The 21264-nt window shown below is 37.2% G+C and overlaps 1 protein-coding gene across 2 annotated transcripts in view; it reads left to right on the forward strand.

The window, feature by feature from the left end:
- The window catches only part of LOC126198471 (AT-rich interactive domain-containing protein 4B-like), a 159032-nt gene that overhangs the window by 70203 nt on the left and 67565 nt on the right, over window positions 1–21264 (forward strand). For both annotated transcript variants that reach the window (XM_049934821.1, XM_049934831.1), the window contains exons 5-13: window positions 683–851; window positions 7986–8207; window positions 9324–9403; window positions 9602–9717; window positions 9832–9969; window positions 10653–10777; window positions 10871–11276; window positions 14877–15050; window positions 20008–20457. In XM_049934821.1, coding sequence (XP_049790778.1) covers window positions 683–851; window positions 7986–8207; window positions 9324–9403; window positions 9602–9717; window positions 9832–9969; window positions 10653–10777; window positions 10871–11276; window positions 14877–15050; window positions 20008–20457 — 1880 coding nt within the window. The remainder of the gene's footprint in view (window positions 1–682; window positions 852–7985; window positions 8208–9323; window positions 9404–9601; window positions 9718–9831; window positions 9970–10652; window positions 10778–10870; window positions 11277–14876; window positions 15051–20007; window positions 20458–21264) is intronic.

Here is a 21264-nt window from a genome sequence, read left to right on the forward strand (position 1 = left end):
GTAGTGTGACTTCAGCTGCCAGAGGATGCAGTTTGTGTGTGTGTGTGTGTGTGTGTGTGTGTGTGTGTGTGTGTGTGTAGTCTGTTTTCGACATAGGCTGTGATAGCTGAAAGCTTATATTGTGACAGCCTTTTTATTGTGCCTATCTGTGACTCAACATCTCCCGCTATATTGTGAGTAGCAACTATCCTTTTCATATTTTTTTTTTGTTTTGTTTATTTATTAACCCCCCCCCCCCCACACACACACACACACACTTTAAAGTGCCAGGAAGTTCTTTGCTACTACATAAAACCTTTACCGTTCAAAAGGATGGGCAAGTTTTACAGTTACGATGGAAAGTATACTTTACACTTAATGCGGAGAAAGTGTACTTTCACCTCGGAAATTTTTATTTTCACCCAGGGAAAATTGTATTTTTAATTTTAATATTTCTTTGTCTGTGTATACACCCTGTGTATACAGTTTCCTCTGCTCCAGTTATTAATGTTCATACAGTTATTCAGGTAACAAGTTTGTTTGTTGAGTTAATGTGAGTATAAGCTGTTTGATGCAGTTGAATAGTGTTCATGTTATTGAGACACAGTCTGTAGGTCATAATCTTTTTTTCCCATCACTTTTTATGTTTTGAGATCTTACATAAGTATAACCCACATGACTAATAAATGTACTTGTTTTACAGTATTTGATGATGGGGATATCACCACATTGAGGCGAAGTGCATTATGTTTAAAGAGTGGTAGACACTTTGCGGAAAGTGAAACTCTGGATCAGTTGCCTCTTACGCATCCTGAGCATTTTGGTAATCCTGTCATTGGAGGCCGCAAGGGTCGAAGAAGTCGTCAGGCACAGTGAGTTTATACCTACTCGTTTAATTACATTAGTAGGCTTCTGCTGCCATTGAGCTATTATCATAGTATTCAGTTCTGTGACAAATAAGTATGTTCTGCAGTAAGTTACCATAATAAATTTTGGTTACTGTGTGGGTAAAAGATTTCAGCAACAGCCCATATTGTGTTGGATATTTATGTTACTTAGAGGGAGCTAACAAATAAAATAATGACTCACCTATCACACTTCCATTTCATTGTGTGTTCACATTAGAAAGAATTTGAACATAATGACACAACACTCAGCATAGTATGGAATAATTAAAGGCAGGTCATGCGGGATCATGTGTCTTACAAAAAGTCACAGTATATTTACAGCATTAAGGGACTATCATGATAGTAAAATTTAATAATGGCTGCAGCAAAATCATTGACAAAGGAAAATCTTCCAACATTTATTTGTTCAACATTTTGTGTGTGTGTGTGTGTGTGTGTGTGTGTGTGTGTGCGTAGCACCTTTTTGTTTTATCTTTTGTGCCTTCTGTTCTTTCTGATTGCCAGATGTTGGGAAAGAAACAGTTTAAAGAAACAATTTCTCTCCCGTTTTCACTGTTCAAAAAATTTTCGAAAAACAAAGATGCTGTGACTTACCATACGAAAGCGCTGGCAGGTCGATAGACTCACAAACAAACACAATCATACACACAAAATTCTAGCTTTCACAACCAACGGTTGCTTCATCAGGAAAGAGGGAAGGAGAGGGAAAGACGAAAGGATGTGGGTTTTAAGGGAGAGGGTAAGGAGTCATTCCAATGCCGGGAGCGGAAAGACTTACCTTGGGGAGGGGGGGGGGGGGGGACAGATATACACTCGCACACATGCCCATATCTGTGTGTGTGTGTGTGTGTGTGTGTGTGTGTGTGTGTGTGTGTGTGTTCATATAACGTAGGCATTTTCTTTGTTGTGAAATCATTTTTACTTTAAGATAATGAATCTCTCTTATGAGGCAAAACTGATAGGAAAAAATCAACTCTTCTTCAAATCCTTTCAGTGTAATGAAAATAAAATAATACAACATAGACTGAGGACACACTCATGCGCAAAATACATTACAATAATATGAATGAATGTCTCAAGAATAGCTTCCCTTCCAATGCTAGCAAATGTTGTCACCATATTGTCAGTGATAAAACTTTCTTCTTGAGATTTGTTGACGATATTGAACTGTGTCACATGCTGTTAACAGATTTGTGAATACTACTGTTTAAAAGCCACTGTGTAATGTTTTGATATTCCGTTCCATTATGTCCATTGTGAATTGACCTGAAAACCTGTCATTTTGAGATGATGAGCATTACTTTATTTGAATGGATGTCTGAACTGTCACTGGTGTCAGTGTTGCTGTTAAGTATGTTACAGACATTACCAAACAAGGAAGAAAGTGGAAGGGGCAGTAACTCGTGCAGCTCGAAATAACATATTGTACCATTTCTCCTGTTATTGTTCGGAATGTACAATCACATCTTGAGTACTGGTCCTCTTCAGAAAGTTGACAGTTGTGAGATCCATTGTTTCTTGTTTTAGGGACTGGTTAGTTGCACTCTTCCGTCTCAAATATTGTTAATTATTTTATCTCTCTTCTATACCTAAGCAAAAATCTTAATTCTTGACTGATTTATTCAGATTTTTACACAGCACACTAATAAACATGCAGTCAAACATAGGCTGTATATTTTTTAATGGGAGTGTAACCGAAAATGTAAACATTTAAAAAATCGTTAGCCATTTTAATTAATGTACAAATCTAAAATTTGCATGTGTAAAGCAAAAGAGCTGTGTTGTAATGGAAAAATATTATAAAATATGCAGGATTAATATTTTGTGAGAAATTGGAATTTTTAATTTTTTTTGTCTTTTTTATAGAAAGCCGTAACTCAAATTCTAACCATGCAATTCACCTGAAAATTTTATTGTAATGTCTTGAGAAGGTTATAAGACCACTGAAGTACAGTTATTAATTTCTGGTACAAATTGTATCATTTACAGAATATTTAAATTTGCACATCCAAAATTAACTTTTTTTCAATATACAATCATCTGAAAATCAGGATGCTATTGCAGGATCTCATATTTTTTAGTTTCAGGGAGACAGCAACATGTTGCGAACATTTCCTGAAAATTTCATAGCATTGTCGCATATTCTTTTTGAGAAAAGATTTCTAATAATGTAAAAAATGAAAAACAGAGAAAATGAGGTTCAAAGATTTTCTTCTCATACTTCTACATGTAGTAAGCTTACCTCAATTTTAAAATCCTCCATACTGATGCTTTAAATCCTCCAAGTTTCTCTTCTCTCCTCTTTGAATTGGCCTAGCTCGTATTTGCAGGCAAGACACTGATCTGTTAGTTTTCTTGACGCTGCTCTCGTCAATGGTGTAAGAGCTTTGTTGTAAACACACCACGATCTATACCAACTCTCTTCAGCACTTCAATTCTGTCATTATTTCCATTATTGTAGCATAAAACTGCATCATAGACACCTATTTTGAGTACTTAAAGTCCACATAATGTCCTTTTTGAGCATCTAATCCAAATTAAATTATTGAGGCTTTCATTTGCATTTTGTCTCTTTCCGTGAAGACCTTCCTCAATAAATCAGTGTTTGCAAGAAACCTGAATGTGGGCATAATTGCATTCATAACAGGTTCTGGTAGTGAGTGTTCACGTGAATACTTCTCATTTCTGTTGTTGAACTTACACCAATCGTCTTTCAGACACAGATTGTGCATTGGTGTTTGGTCAGTGGATAGTTCGTGAAAAAAAATTGCCCACACAGCATGCCTCATTGCCTCTAAATTATGTGTGTTTTTCCTGATAGCTCTCCCATAAAAGAATTGAAGAGAATCAGTTTCTTTCAAAGTAAGGCTGCCTTTTCTTCCTATTGGTTTTCCATCCTCAAGTACTTCACCTTTCTTCTCTTTCAGCATGTGACGAAGCCTACCACCAAGCGTCTTTTTGAATGTGGCCAACACATTCCAACTTTCCTATTGTTGTACAGATTTTTATCTGTTCCAGCTTTGAATGAAGAGAGTCCCTATCACCAAGGTATTTAGTATTTCTAACACCATACTGGTCCTCAGATATGGAAAACATCTTCACAACTGCAGCAGCCTCAGTGCCCCCACTTGAGCCACTATAATTTTTAGAGCATTCTACTGCATGCTTATCTTGCCACAGTTTCTCAATTTCTACATTTAAAACTTTACCTCAGTCAATACCAATAACAGATGCAACTCCGTACAGAGATGTGCGACCCCTTTTCATCTAAGTCCCATCTACTGACACACGCAGGTTAGCAACATTTGTAGGAGATTCACTGTCATAAATATCTACCCCAGGATCTGTTTCTTTTTGGTTTATTTCCACCAGTTCCTCCTTTTCTTTCTTCGTAGAAACTTTGGCAGTATCACATATAGCATCAGACATCTCTTTATTTTTTTAAACCTTGCACAAGGTGGAGGCATGTTCAGAAAACCACACAATAAATTACCTCCTTCCCTGCCCTGTCCAAGGCATCTCAGAGCATATGCTAACCTAAAATTGCTTTCATAGGTACCAGTGTCCAGTGTCCGTTATTTAAGGATGAAAATGAAAATTCATAGCCACGCGAATTACAAATTAATTCAAAATCACAAGCTATTCTCACTCTTCTTTCCTCAACAACAATCATGCATTCCGTATTTTTGCAGCTAACACATGTACATGAAAACTTCATAGCCTGGCAGAGAAGCTCTAAATCAATAAGTCTGAGTCCAGTGGAATCCATATCATCATTCATGCACCTGTACAATTCTCCTGTCCTAAGTTTCGATGCTGAAGCTATTTCCTCTTTTTTGTTGGTAAACTGATTTCCATGAAACCTCCATTTCCTAAACACAGTTTATCCACCACCCATTATGCGTAAATCACGACTTCCACCTAAAGGTTTGTGAATTCAACCTTCAACCTATTAATATGTGTTAGTATTGTCAAAATGTAAATAAACCACTTGCAAGAAAGTTTTCAGTCAAAGATATAGTTGTCAGCCAGAGAGATATAGATGTCAGCCAAAGGTATCGAAAGAAAATAGCCTTCACATTGACAAAAATTCTGCTGAAGCAAGCAGTTTCCCAAATATCGGAAGAGGTGCGAGTGGCTGCCAGTGCAGAGTTAATCAGTTTAACAATTTAAAGGCCTTTCTAAAGCTGCTATCATGATAAAATTCACACTCTACATAGATTAGACTGTAGATCAAGAAAATACGATTTTGAAAAAAAAATTTTTGGACCAAAATCAATTCGAGATATTGTAAATCCATGTGATCTGTGTTTACATTTAGTGATTTTGCTGTTTCATCTTCGTTTACTGCTCTCAGGTCAAATGGAAAGAAAAGTGATTTCTGTGGCTGGGAGCTATCAAGTGAATTAAAATACATCCACATAATTATCGAAGGCTACAGTATGTTGTTAGTTCCAGATTTTATTTTATTTCCACCTTTCTGACAGCCAAGCAATAATCGCCTTGCAGAACAATGAAGTTATTTTTGTCTCTTTGCTAAAGAAATTCGGCTTTTATTTATCTTTTCCGCTGAGGCAGCCAGTTTGTTTCAAACGAAGTGTTTAATTCCACACTATTGGCTAGTTTCAACTGTTCACTGCACTTCAAGCGCACGTTTTCATATTCTACCACATATGGCATTATGCCATAATAAAGAAACAAACATGAGACAATACAGTACTGGTACTCCAAGAAAATTTACATCCCGAAAACAACACTGAAAAGATTAATATTAGGTCGAGGCCTACTTCGCTGGGAATCTGGACATACGAATGTGCACTTTAACGCAAATTATTCATTTCAGTATGGTTCAAGAAATTCTGACTCTCGTGGAGTATCCTCTGATGTCTTGTTTCTTTTATGACATAATGTAAGATCTTTTAATGTTTTACTCATACGAACATACGGGCTCCCTACGTCATCATAGCTGCGCAAGCACGGGGATGCCTTGTATGTGGCACTCTGTGGCAACTGCTGGAACAAATCTATTTGTAACAGATCTTGGGAAAATATTGCGAATTGTGGTTTGAAAAGCGTTATTTTCAAAGTAAATTTTCTTTTGCGCAAGATGAATTATGTACAAGAATGTACGATGAATTTATTAAATCACAGAGCGTTTGACTCTCATTTAAAAACCAACTCTTTGATGACAAGGCATTTAGAAGAATTTCGAGCCCAGAAGATCAGAGATATATGTTGGTATTAAACATTTTACTGGCACATTTATGTGACATCGTAAAGTGTAAAACGCACAGGAAACATCAACATTATATGTGAAAGCTTAGTTTCTCTTGTAGCATTAAAAATGAAAACTTTGCTTTTCCTGTCGAAACAGTGTATATTAATTTAAACCATTAACTTTTCCTGTTTGTGTGTTTGCGCTACTGTGATGCTGTTGGCTGACTACATCACTTGACCTATGCTATGAATATCCGCTGTCATCGGCTAGTGAGATCACATGACATGAGCTATAACTGGCTTACAAAAGCACATTGCAACCTCGATTTCAATCTTTCGGAAAGTAACAAGCTGTTTTTGGTGCAATTCGAATTTATACTTTCATAATATAAAAATATGCAGCGTATATGTTGCTGCACATTAAAGAACTTTCCAAAAATGTGGTTTTCCTCCCCGAGTTTCGTTTTCTGAAGTGCCAGGAAATTTGAAGCAGCTGTATAAAACCATAACCATTCAAATGATTCATTAATTTTACTGCCTCGAGGGAACTTATACTGTCACTTAACACGGAAAAAGTGTATTTTCACCCGGGAGAAAGTGTTTCCCACCCAGGAGAAAGTGTATTTTTAACTGGGAGATCCGGGAAAAATCCGGGAATTTTTTTTTCCTTGCCCACGTATACACCCTGGATTGGCTAATTTCTTAAGTTGATCCTAATGTCAATTTGGTACAGAATCCATACCATTGGCTTTGTGAAAGAGCAGTTGTTACACCCTGAAACATTTCAGCACCTGAAATAAAAAATAATATTTTGGAAAAAGTAATAGGTGAAGATAAAGAAAACCAGTTAATTAATACTGTAATCACCACTGAAGATGCAACTCTGTTTCCACACAAATTTTTAAATACAGTGAATCCAGCTGGCTTTCCACCACACGGTATGAGGCTTAAAGTCAGCATTCCTGTAATACTACTGCACAGCTCTCCAAAACTTTGTAATGGTATCTGTTCCCAGATTAAAACTATGAGAAAGCTACTATCCTCATGTTCAACAGCTGGAGAGGTAGCTCTCACAGCTCATACACCAGTGATCTCAACTGATGTACGCATTCATTTTAAGGTTTCGTTTACATTAACAATAAGCAAGGCTCTAGGTTAGATATTCAAATACGTTGGAATTGTTTTACCATCTCTCTCTCTCTCTCTCTCTCTCTCTCTCTCTCTCTCTCTCTCTCTCTCTCTCAGTCCGTTGTGTGTGTGTGTGTGTGTGTGTGTGTAGGGGAGCCGAGTTGTATGTTGCCCTTTCATGAGCTGGTAGTTCAGAGTTCACTCTTACCACACAGTATCAGAAAAATGGAAAATGTTGTATATTCTGAAGTTTTGTAATTGTGTGGTATACAAACAATTTAAAAAACTTAAAAACAATAATAGAAACAGAAAATACTTGTTAATTTATATTCTATGAATTATTTTACTCGTAATTTAGATTTCCTTACATTCCAAGTTGTTGAAGTCGCAGCAAGGAGCTGAAATTTGCATTCCGACACAAATGCCTTCCCCAAGGTAACCCAGATTAGGACTCCGATCCATTTACCATGTAAAGTAATTGTCTTGTGAAACAGTAGGTGTGTGTGTGTGTGTGTGTGTGTGTGTGTTTACTTTGATTATGATGTGTTTTTGTTAATTCGTCCTTGCATGTCTCACTTTCTCTTTCTACTATTACTTGTTATTGTCACAAGAGTATGAGTTTACCAACAAAGTGTTACTTTCAGGTGAAACTGTAATGGTGATATGTACATTTGACTGTAAATAATTTCTTATGTTGTGTGGCTTCTATTGCAGTTGCAAGAAAATATGGCAATCCTTAAAATTGTTTTGCAGGGATGACAGCAGTGATGAAGATGAAGAGAGTCAACGCAAGGGAAAGAAGAAGGAGGAGAAAGAAGCTGATATTGGAAAAGTTGTTTGTGTAGAGCTTGGAGACAAAAAGAAACAGAAAGATAATTGGTTTCCAGGTCTTGTAGTGGCACCAACTGCCCAAGATACAGTACGCATCCGTGTCCGTGATGAATATTTAGTGCGATCATTCAAGGATGGCAGATAGTGAGTAATCTTCCTGAAATTTTAATTCTCTAGTAATATTTATAGTTTTTCAAAGGATCAGTTTCAAAATTGTGTTGTGTTTTCAAACTACTGAAAGATTGAAGGTAGTGAATTTGAAGTGTGCACACTCTGTTGGTGTAGTAGGGCTGTCCTAATGGAGGAATGACTGTTGAGTTCTAAATAACTGAAAAAAACCCAAATTTTACCTCTCTGGAATTATGAAATTTTGCAAGATCTATGTTACTTATAGACTATTTCTCAAGTACCTTAACTGCAAGAGAAATTAAATTCCACATTAATATGTAAAATCCATTTGTGTTTATTTTTATTTCTTAATTGTCACAGTATAAAGCTTTTTACTTTCATTATTTTGGAATGAGTGGTGCTTCAATTTTTATTCATTTACTACATAAGTGCTAATTGCCATCAGAAATGTTACATGCAGGTCTGTGCTTCATTTGTTATATCAGATATAATCTAGTTTCTTGACATCTCTGTACTACGATGTAGAACTATGGTGCCCATAACTAAGCTGAAGCATTCCATGTAAATGACTGTCAGCATTCCTTTCTGCTGCAGTCAATACGGCTTCTCTTACATATCAGGATGTCACTGACACATGCAATAACTTTTACTATTGCACAAGATATTTGTGGCTTTTGTCATAATATAGAATTTATACATATTGGTTTTTTCAAAATGTTATCCTCCAATGTATGGTGTCAATGGTTTTGTTTACTTCAGAGTTGTGCTTAGTGTTAACAGATAATGGTACTTCACTTATATTGTGTAATCTGTACAATGCTGGTGATATATTGAAGATTGTACAATCAGATTTGTGGTCTTACGGAAATAAATATTACCTCAGTAATTACATTAACCTCTTACACTTAAATTAGAAATTGTCCGCTGCGAGGTACCGTGAGAACAGTTCATAAAATAAATTTTAGTAAACATCTAAAGGTAGTTAACACATTAACTGTTTGTATGCTGTAATTTTTTGTGTATAAAGCGGTTACACCAAATTGCTGTGTTCCATTTTCTTATCAGTCTCGTTTTTGTTGTCTGTTGTATCCTCTTTCATGGTTGGAAATGTTGATTTGGAAATTTATTTAGTTTTACAGTTCCAAAAAAGGAGGCCACTGAATTCACCAGGGAGATAGGAGGGAAGGTTGATAATAATACCCTAAAGACTGGTATGTAAACAGCAGTATTAGAGAATATGCCATAATATGTTGATTTGTTGTACATGAAATTATTAACTGTACTACCTATGGTAATATTGTTTGTTTGTTCTGCTCTGCCAAAAGTGGAGCCTGCTTTTACATTGCATAATAATATAGAAAATATAGTCATGCTAAACTGTTATTATTTCATGGCACATTTCCTTTCAGCGGTTGAAAAGGCATTACAGTTTCTTGACAAAGAGGAATTGCCACCTCACTGGGACCGTGACCTGCTGTTTGGTCTGGATGAAAGTAGTGCAAATAGTGATGGAATTGACAGTGACGTGAGTAACCTTCAAGAAGTAATGTTATTTAATGGTTATGATATTGCCTCCACAATATTGTCATAGTAATAATAATCAGTTTCATCATTTTCCATAATAAATATTTCGTTTTAGGGCTCGGATGATGAACCACGGGAAGAAAAGGACCATTTTGTGGCCCAGCTGTACAAATTTATGGATGATCGTGGCACTCCCATTAATAAAGGGCCTGTTATTTCTGGAAGGGATGTTGACCTTTATAAACTTTTCAAGGTATTTTACATGTGCTAAAATATGAAGTAAGTGGGGACACCCAAATAACTAAATTTGTGAAGATTAGCGACATTGTAAAGTCAGACTAACAACATTCCACATGTTTCTGAAAATTTCAGTTAAATATATTTGTTGTACAAACACTTTCTATTAAATTCTGGTAAGTTTGTTTATTTACTATGCTGATATTTACTTTATAATTCAGCTTTTTGTCCCATCTCTTTTTTAATAAAAGTTTTGGGTGCTATCACCACCACCGCTACCACTACCCTACTTTCATCCTGGTCCTAAGTACCTTAATCTCCTTCAGTTCTCTAGTAGGCCAGCAGAATGCTTATAATTTGTTGTTGTGTTTCTGTAACTTTCTTGTAAATTAAGATATCCTGTTTTTCACAACTGCTATCTTACTGCAGTTTTTACCACAAGTTTTTGCCTCAATTATTAGTTTTTATGACTTTGCTTAAGCAGATTTAGATTTATTGCAAAATGTGAGAGTCTGGGGCCATGAATCACTTCACAGACCAGCATTTATATAATGGTACCGTAACTGTATTTAAAATGACTTGAAAATAAGGGCTTGCAGTGTGCTAGGAGATATTTTTGTGAAGCTTCTATGTTTTGTGGAGACCAAAGTGAGTAGGAACAGAGACACTTAAATCATTTTTTTATGCTACTCATTGCAGGTTGTTGACAAACTTGGTGGATATAATCGTGTCACAAATCATAATCAGTGGAAGACAATCACTCACAAGTTGGGGTTTGGTGATGTTAGTGGCAATACGAACCTGGTTAAAGTTGCATATAAAAGGTAAACATTAGAACTAAATGTATTCTCTCTGTTTTTTTATGAATGCAGAAGACCATTTCTATGTAAGCTGATCATCACCACTTTTGCCAACAGATTCTTACATAGCTTTGAAGATTTCTATCGAAAGTTAGGTTGCACTATGGTTAATCACCCGAGGGGGAACAGGGCTCGCCATCGTGGAGGCCGTAGCCTCATAAGGGATAGAGATCGTGCAACTCCAGTCAATACTTTGAAAGAAAAGGACAAAGAAAAAGATAAGGAAAAGGAAAAAGAAAAAGAGAAGGAAAAGGAGAAGGAGAAGGAAAAGGAGAAAGAGAAAGAGAAGGAAAAGGAAAAAGAGAAGGAGAAAGAGAAGGAAAAGGAAAAAGAGAAGGAGAAAGAGAAAGAGAAGGAAAAGGAAAAGGATAAAGTAAAGGAAAAGGGGAAGGATAAGGAAAAAACAAAAGAAAAGGACAAATCAAAAGAGAAGGGAAAGGAAAAGGAGAAAGATAAAGAAAAGGTGAGTTATCTTTGTTGCTTTGGAATTAGGTGGACTTGAGCCTGATTAGTAAATTTTGATTAATGGCTAATATAAGAATTTGCTGATCTCTCTGAATTACGTTACTTCATTATCACTGTCAACAAGAAGCAGATTTTTCAGTTCCCATGGTTACCAGTGAAATTTAAGGCTCATAAATACCTTGTAACTTAAAGCAAGTAACAGCTTCACTTTCTTTTGATTATGTATTGCCTAATTATGTTTGCTTAATTTCATAAAGTCAAAAAAGCAGTTGATTCGAGGAAGAGTTCCATCACCAACATTAAGTATTTTATTCTTAGTATCACCTCTTACCATACAACTTTTTTGTGATACGAAGTATGAGAAGCAGTAGCTCATGTTTTGATAACACTATAGTTTTATTGTTCTTCCTGAAATTTTTCCGTTATTCATCACCTTTTGGCAGGTATGTTGGTCATTTTTTGATAAATGTTTGTAGTGTGTCAAAAAATCTAAATAAAACCTTATCTAGAATATTTAGAGTAATTTATGAGGCTATTGCTGACATTAGCATCTTGCCCATGTTACAGCATTTAAATCATTACTTTCATGCATTTTTTAAATTGCTGTTTGAGTTACCAAATTGCATTTCAGCCCTTTCCATTAATATTATACTCAGTGAAAATAATTATTGTCTGGGCAGTTCTTTTTAAATGATTACAGATTTTTCATAGACTTTGTAGTTAAGAAGAGAACAATGAAAAGAAACCATATTTATCCCTGTAAATCGAAAATACCACTTTATCTCTGTTCTGTACTAGTTGGTGTCCTTAGTACACATTGTATCTGATGGAAATGCTGCCTTCACTATTACTTAGATCATCTCCATTCTGTCCTATCACCTGAAGCCAAGACATTTTCCTTTTTGCAACTGTTGCCGTCATTTATACAAATGGGTAATTCCATGTATGAGTGCTCAGTTAGCGCAACCTCTGCAAATGGTTACTGGAAAAAGAAGTGCCCCTGCCTGCTAATGGAACAGATCCATCTCTCAGGGAGGCCTCCAAGCACAACCCATTGTGTCAGGGACTATATACTATGTGATCAAAAGTATTCGGACAGTTGGCTGAAAATTACTTAAAAGTTCATGGTGCTCTCCATCAGTAACGCTGGAATTCAATATGGTGTTGGCCCACACTTAGTCGTGATGACAGCTTCCACTCTCGCAGGCATACATTCAGTCAGGAGATGGAAGGTTTCTTGGGGAATAGCAGCACATTCTTCAAGGAATGCTGCACTGAGGAGAGGTATCGATGTCAGTCAGTGAGGCCTGGCACAAAGCCGACATTCCAGAACATCCCAAAGGTGTTCTGTAGGATTCGGGTCAGGACTCTGTGCAGGCCAGTCCATTACAGGGATGGTATTGTCATGTAACCACTCTGCCACAGCCCGTGCATTATGAACAAGTGCTCGATCATGTTGAAAGGTGCAGTCGCCATCCCCAAATTGCTCTTCAACAGTGGGAAGCAAAAATGTGCTTAAAACATCAGTGTAGGCCTGTGCTGTGATAGTACCTTGCAAAACAACAAGAGGTGCAAGCCCCCTCCATGAAAAACACGACCGCACCATAACACCACTGCCTCCAAATTTTACTGTTGGCATTACACACACTGGCAGCTGACGTTCACCGGGCTTTCGCAATACCCACACCCTGCCATCGGATCATCACATTGTATTCTGTGATTCGTCACTCCACTGTTCAGTCAACCAATGTTTACACTCCTTACACCAAGAGAGGCATCATTTGGCATTTACCAGCATGATGTGTGGCTTATGAGCAGCCGCTCGACCATAAATCCAAGTTTTCTCGCTTCTCTCCTAACTGCCATAGTAATTGCAGTGGATTGTGATGCAGTTTGGAATTCCTGTGTGATGGTCTGGATAGTTGTCTGTCTCTTACACATTACGAGCCTCTTCAACTGTCAGCGGTCTGTCAGTCAACAGATGAGGTCGACCTGTACTCTTTTGTGCTGTACATGTTCCTTCATGCTTCCACTTCACAAACACGTCGGAAACAGTGGATCTAGAGATGTTTAGGAGTGTGGATATCTCGCCTACCGACGTATGACACAAGTGACACCAAAAATCACTTGGCCATGTTCGAAGTCCCTGAGTTCTACTGAGTGCCCCATTCTGCTCTATTGCAATGTTTTATGACTACTGAGGTCGTTGATATGGAGTACCTGACAGTAGATAGCAGCACAATGCACCTAATATGAAAAACATATGTTTTTGGGGGTGTCCAGATACTTTTGAGCACATAGTGTATATGTACCCACACTACAGCAGCTTCGCTTGCTACTCTTAATATGAGTTAAGTCACTTTTTGTTTCCAAATCTGAATCTGATAGAATCTGATAATTCAGTACTGTGGAAGCTCCATCATGGATGGACTGGAAATGCGTTGCAGTGGTAGAGCATTGCTCACTGACAAAAGTTGTCCAAGTTATCTAGAATGTGCAGTTAAAGTTATGTTCCCATACTTCTGTCATGTTATATAATTCTTTATGTAACAAAATTGGTGATGTTTCCAATACTGAAGCTGTAGCTTTTTTTCAACATACAGTAATATTCATATTTTGCACTTTGTCATATGAAACAGAGGACCCTCTCTTTTGTTTAGCGTTCATCACAAAAAAGTAGCACTATTAGTCCCTTGTGCTTCAGAATATTTTTCTATCAGTTTTGTAATGTGTGAGTAGCAGTCCATCACTTTCATATTGTTGTTGCCATCTGGATTCTACACACCTACACTATCTTTCCTAAATTTTGCATGTGGAAACTCTCCCTATAACATCTTCCGTTCCAGTAACCTCCCTGGGCTCAACTTTCACCAGTCCCTGTTACCCACCTGCCTGTCCCCTGCCTTTTATCTTGCCAGTGCACATGCATAGTACTCTTGCCAGTGCACCTGGATAGTTCTTTCCCTTTCTCTACTTCTCTACTCTACCCTTTGCTCCCCCTCCCACAGCACAGCTTCTTGATGCTGCACGTAGCAGCTCACTGTCTCGTCCCCACCATGTCCCTGCGTACTTCGACAGGTGGCACCCCGGCTAATTACCATATGACCTTTTTCAAGAACAAGTTATTAATTTACATTAATCATTAATAAATTCAGCTACTGCTATTGGTACTTCTTTAGTGCTTATACTACGTTCAAACCAACTTCATTTTGATGGTCTACGTAGTGTGAACACACCACCATGTGAGGGTATGATTTGCCGTTATATTGATATCCTCTGTGAATCTGCTATAATTATGACTTTATCATTATGGTAATGCACATGATTCCTATGGAGTATTTGAAGTTCGTTTGCTATGTAATTAAGAAATGAGAAGTACTTTATTGTATAATATTACAGCTTTGAAAATCTCAAAACTAGTCATATCTTTACATTTACAGTTTCAAAATTGTCACAGAATTGTTTATTCCCTAATTGTATAGCTAAATGGCAAGGGAAGCTTCAGATCCAATTTTTGAATGATACTTTTTATATAATTAGGTTGGAAGAAACTGTGTTGGTTTTAGAAGTTTTGATTCATGGCAGTTATCTGTTACAGGAAAAGCTACCTGCAGTTAGTGAGAAATCCACAGAAGTCACATCAAAGCAGCTGGCTGTGACTGCAGTGAGTGAAAAGGAGCAACCAAAACAATCTTCAGTAGATGAGAAGAAACCACCAGAACAGCAGTCTTCCAGGACCAAAGAAATAAAAAAGGAAAAAGTCAAAGAAAAGGTGAAATGTTCAAACTTCCCTACTTCATCAGTTTTAATTTCTCTTTGGTCTGAAAATTAATACTCCCTGTATTTACAATACACAGACATTGTTTAACCATAAATATATGTACAGTTATTTTTTAAATGAAACTGGTCTTTGATATTTTACGTGGATTGCTTATTTGTATTCCTTACAGTAGTTGATACATCTGTTGCTAAATAGTAAGTGGGGGAGGGGCAGGAGCAAACATTTTGTCAAAAAGTTACTGAAGTTCTTGTAATTTGTGCTCAAGATCCACAATGCTTAGTACGGTAAGAATAGTTTTCTCTTGTTTCTTCGAATTCTCAACTTAGTTCAGGTGATCGCAATACAGTTCATTGTTTAAACTGCATACGGGTACTCGTGTCATTGTACGAGTTTCTCCCAATTTGAGATTTGAAGGCGTGGGGTATTTAACATTTACCTGATTACAATAGTAGAGACATGTTCAGATAGTATTTTTTTTAGAAAAAGTGTTTTTGAAAAAAAAAATCAAGGTATTGTTGATGCACTTGTTGCCTATTTTTCCACGTAATTGCCATCCCATTCATTGCATGTGGTGAGCCGGTGCATGAGCTTCTTTATGCCCTCCTCAAAGAACTCTGCTGCCAGCTCCTTTCCCCCCCTCTTCAGAATCTCTTCATGCTTCTGCTCATTGATTGAAAATTTAATTTCATTCTTGTGTGCCTTCAGGGAGGTGAGAAGGGGAATACCAAAGGGGGGTGGGGGTTCAAAACTTAGGCCGGTATTACACTATCAAATTTCTTTGTCAAAGATTTGATCAAAGATGTGATCCAATATTCCGTCCAATATATTTGACAAAGATCTTTGACGTAGCGCTAGAAGGGGTATTACATTGTCATCAAATTTTTCGTCAAAGTTCAAGATGGCTGACAACAACTTGTTATTAACCGCAGCAGTTCTACGTACTCCAATTGCATTGTGTGCACATGCAGAAAAGAAGTGGGGGGGAAAAAATGGAACCATACATACGAGGTTGACAGTCTTAAAAGTCCTGGGATTACAACTTGATAATAAATTCAGTTGGGAGGAGCACACCACAGAACTGCAGAAACGCCTTAACAAATCTGTATTTGCAATTCGAGTGTTAGCAGACATAGGCGGCATAAAAATGAAAAAGCTTGCATACTTTCATTCCATAATGTCATATGGGATAATATTTTGGGGTAAATCTTGAAGTCAAACAAAAGTTTTCAAGGTCCAAAAGCGTGTAATACGTATTATTTGTGGAGTAAATTCACGGACCTCCTGCAGAAACCTCTTCAAAGAACTGGGTGTACTAACTACTGCCTCTCAGTATATTTACTTCTTAATAAAATTTGTCGTAAATAATATATGTCATTTTTCCAACAAACAACTCAGTTCATACATACAATACCAGGAACAAAAATGATCTGCACAAGGACTTAAAACATTTACTTTAGTTCAAAAAGGGGTCCACTACTCAGGAACACTCATCTTCAATAATTTGCCAGGAAACATAAAAAATTCAGTTAGAAATAAAGATCAGTTTAAAAGGAGCCTGAAAGACGTACTACTGGCCAACTCCTTCTACTCCATTGGCGAAATTTTTAATAGAAACAAATGATGTATTTATTCATACTATTAGTATTTTTATTTCAGCTTAAAAAAATCGACATGTTCCACATCCACGAGGATCTCCTCAGCACGGATCTATGGAACGAAAAACTAATCTAATCTGGGTGAAGCCGTGGGTTTTACGACGACACGATAAAAGCATTCAACAAAACTTGTTACGTGAGTTTACAGTGGAAGACGTCAAGTCGTACATCAATTACTTACGAATGGATGAGCATACATTTCTGTATGTGCTCAATGAAGTGTATCCTAATATCACAAAGCACAATTTTCACTTAAGAACTGCTACATCTTCAGAAGATAGGCTCACTATAACACTCCGATTCCTTGCTACAGGAGAGGGTTATGTTATGTTAGGTTAGGTTAGGTTATGTTATGTTATGTTATGTTATGTTATGTTATGTTAGGTTAGGTCTCCAATCTTCTTAATCTATTTTTGTATTCAGGATGCCTCACGTTGTAAAGTGCCTCATCAGCTTCAGACATCTCTATTAATTCTGTAGTTGTCGGCACACACCAATTGTATTTACCGGCAATGGTTATAAAAACACTACAGACGACAGAACGCTGCAGCGATGCTAGCGCTCCGCTTGGTAACATATCGCATTGCAGTGAACAGAAGACAAGCGATTTCTTTGATCAAATATACGGCCTCGGCCTAGATTTGATCAAATATTGGACGACATTTGTCAAAGATCCCTATTACACTATCAAATATCTTTGACAAAGATATTGGACAAAGAAATTTGATGGTGTAATACCGGCCTTAGCAACCAAATGTGTCCAATAGTGCCTTGGTGGCTAAGGCTGTTTGAGGGTGGGCTTTGTCGTACAACACACACATTCCTCTTGTCAGCATTCGCTTACTTTCGTTTTGAATGCTCCGGGGGAGTTTTTTAGGGTCTCACAGTATTGTTTAGGCATAAATTTGACAAGAATTATCTCATTTCAGTCCTAGAACATTGAGGCCATGATTTTTGCCCGAAATTGTGGTTTTGAATTTTTTGAATGGTAGGGAATAGGTGTGACCTCACTGTGACGAATGTCTTTTTGTCTTAGGCATGTAATGAGCAGGTGTTTCATCTCCAGTCATAATAGAGCTCAGATAATCCTGACCTTCCAGTTCAAGTTGCCCAAGAAACTCACAGGTCTGTTGACCCCAATTTTTCTTGTGCTCATCTGTCAGCTGTTTGGGGTCTTGTGCGCAGCTGGTGGCATCCCAGCATTTCTGTTAGTGCTATGTATAAGGGAGTTCTGGAAAGTTGTGGCAACATTGCAAAACTTTAATTGACTGCTAGTTCACAGTCTTCCTCAATGTTTTGCACCCCACTGATCAGTAAAAATGGAAGGTCTTCCACTCCTTTGCTCGTCATGATCATTTGTGCTGCACCACTAAACTCCCTACATCACTTAAACACATTTCTTCTGTTCATACAGCCTTCATCATAAACCGTTTCGATGTGCGAAAAAATTTCAGTAGGTGTTTCAGGAATAGGAAACAGACCACAGCACGTGGTTTGCATTTGGCGGAATTTCATACTGACATCTTTCATGCAACTTGATACTGCAACATGAGTTTATGTACCACCATGTTCCTGTGATACTCACTCTGGTCAGGTGATGCCCCCCTCTACCTGTCTAGTGTTGCCAACTACAAAAAAAAAAAAATAGCCAATTGTGGTCACAGTACACTTACTTTCCCACCATGCCTTGTGTTTCTCACTATTTCTGCTGTAACTTTCTAATTTGGATTTTTTGGGGGAGGGGGGGGGGGTGGAGAGAGAGAATTTTGCAGTCACAGATATATAAACCATGTGAAGGTCATGATAGTAATTGTGCTGTTAACCATTGTGCCTTTTTCATCAGTTACCATTTTAATTCTAAATTTGCTATACGAAACTGTCCACATAATTATTTCCAAAGATTTACTTTCCAGTTGTCATGCACAATGATTTCAAAATGTGGTCTTGTTTACTTCTGGACCTTGTTTCAGCAGCAAGTGAAGGAAAGACATTTCATGCACCAATGCCTATCATTTTGATATATTATGTAAAATAAGGAAAAGGCAACCACTTACCTGTACAGAACTTGCACTTGACATACTAAGACATGTAATAGAAAATGGTTAACATTAGCTTTAGAGTTCTTTCTCCACTCAGTGCACACACCCACACACACACACCCAAATGTGGTGCGTTTGTGCGTGCGTGCACATGCTTGAATGTCTGTGTGGTTGTGAATACTCTTACTATAAAAGAGCGAGAGTTCGAAAGCTAGTATTGACTCTTTTTCTGTTGCGTGTGTGCTGTGCGCCAGTCCTCTATAGGTGAGTGCTTGCCTTTCACTTACTTTGTTTTTCTCCATCCAGGAAATTCCATTATTTTTGATATATTCACATATAAAATGTGACAGTATTATGCCTTTATATCCCAGTTCCTCTAGAAGTTGGCAACTGATTTCAGAAGAAATAAGATTATCTGTGATGTAGAATAACCCAAAATAGATTTTGAATATTCTGAAATCCATAAGTTTTGATTTTGATCATCCCTTTATAAGCCCATGCAGTAACTAAATCAGCTAATACATATCTTGAGTAGTTGTAAAATTTTCTTGCAGTATATCTGAAATAAGTGCTAGATAGTGGGTGCATGGGACAAGTCTTACAGCAGCAACAGTTGCAGGGAAAGGAACTGTTGGATAAGGATGGTAATATAAAATTTGACAACAGAGTTGCATATTTTAGCAGGCAGACAGAAACTGGAAGTAGGTAGTGTGGGGAGAATTTCAGGATGAAATGATGACATTTCTGGGCTTACCTTGAGAAACATAGCTCTGGTGTAGGTCCCTTCTGAGACACTGTAGGTCATAGTAATTCTGGGTGATCAGTGTAGGGGTTGGGGTCACCTTATATTTTTTTATGTTGGAGCTTTGTAGGGCAGAACAACAGAGGAGCAAGCCATCTTAAAAAAAAACTCTTGAGGAGGTTGGCATAGGATGCAGTCAGTTTGATTTCCAAAGCTTTCTGGTTTGTTTGTAGGTCTGACCCTAAGGTAAGGAAGCTATGGGCGAGGATTAACTTGGTAGTTTGATGGTGAGTGAGGTTTTTTGGAAACTTCAAGATGGGTGTTGGAAGAGGTAGTATTAAAGTGCTGAGAGACCATATGTATGTGGGCTGCTAACAGGGAGTTTTCAGATGGAATAAGTGTTTACTCAATGTTCGATTTGTTTGCTGTACATTGGAGGTTAATGTTCAGTATTTGCTTTTATGTTGTTCTTGGGTCAAAGATTTTCTTAAGCTTGATTTTTTTCCCCCCAGATTGACTTGACTAAAGAAGAGAAGAAGACTGAGAAATCAAAGGTGAAGAATGAAGAGAAAGTAAAAGTCGAAGATAAAACAAAGCAGGAAGAGAAGAAACAACAAATAAAGCAATATGAAAAGGATAAGCAAATAAAACTGGAAGAGAAAAGACTGGAAGAAAAGATAAAAACAGAAGAAAAAGTTAAAATTGAAGATAGGGATAGTTCTAGAGCACTGGTTCGTAAGGAGGAACATACCAAAGAGAAGGAATTACGAGGTAGAATAGATCGTGGGCGATCTCGTAAAGAAGAGCCAGCTATTGGCCCAGAGAAACAGTCTGAAAACATTCAGGTTGTGAAACAGGTAGAGGAAAAAAATAAAGGAAACACTTCCAATGAAGAGGATATTTGCAAGAAGACTGTCAAAGTTGAAAAAATACCAGACAAAAAACAGGATGAAGATGACAAGGTAGGTTACACAAAGAGTTGTTTTGTATGATGTAAATGAACAGGGATTGTCCTCACTGACAACTTTGTAAGGTTACTAACCTTTCTTGATGTTCCATAATTCTTCTTTTACTTTGTCCAGCTAATGACTATTAGGTGCTTTAAGCAATTTTTAAATAATTCATATCAACATCATCAAAGTTTCTTTTCATTTTATACTTATCACTGTCCATATTGATGCTGATGATAAACTTTTGGATAATAAACTCCTTAACTATCACAACTTGGTGAGATCTTGGTCATAATTGTCTTTGTCTAGTAAAATTATCCATTTTTGGAAACAGAATTTTCAAGTGCATGTGGTTTAAATGAGTCACAGTTATTGACTATTTACTTAAAATTTTTCCACGCGAACTGTTAATGCTGTTGCAATCAGTACCCTGGAAATTATATGCTGAATTAAGAGGGTTAGAAAAATAAGGGTGAACATGCCCTGGGACCACTGGGAAATCTGGGAAAAACTTGGCAATTTTTTTGTCCGTGGCAAAATCAGAAAAAAGTCGGGAATTTTTTAGTGTTTCAGCTTTCGGTTAAAGTTTTGTAATTTTGACTGGTAAGAACTGATGATCTAACAAAGAATATTACTGTTTCTCACTACTGCAGAATAACACTGCAGCAATAAAACATAAACAAGAGACAAAAAACAAAATAAAACTTAAATTGCAAGGGAAATGCGCCATTTGTAACAACAAAGCACAGTGCATACATAAGTGTCTACCAACAGCAAAATGTGTCAAAGGCTTTAGGGGGAAGACTGTGCAATACTTCA

This window comes from Schistocerca nitens, chromosome 1 (genome assembly GCF_023898315.1).
Source record: "Schistocerca nitens isolate TAMUIC-IGC-003100 chromosome 1, iqSchNite1.1, whole genome shotgun sequence".
Classification (NCBI taxonomy): Eukaryota; Metazoa; Arthropoda; class Insecta; order Orthoptera; family Acrididae; genus Schistocerca; species Schistocerca nitens.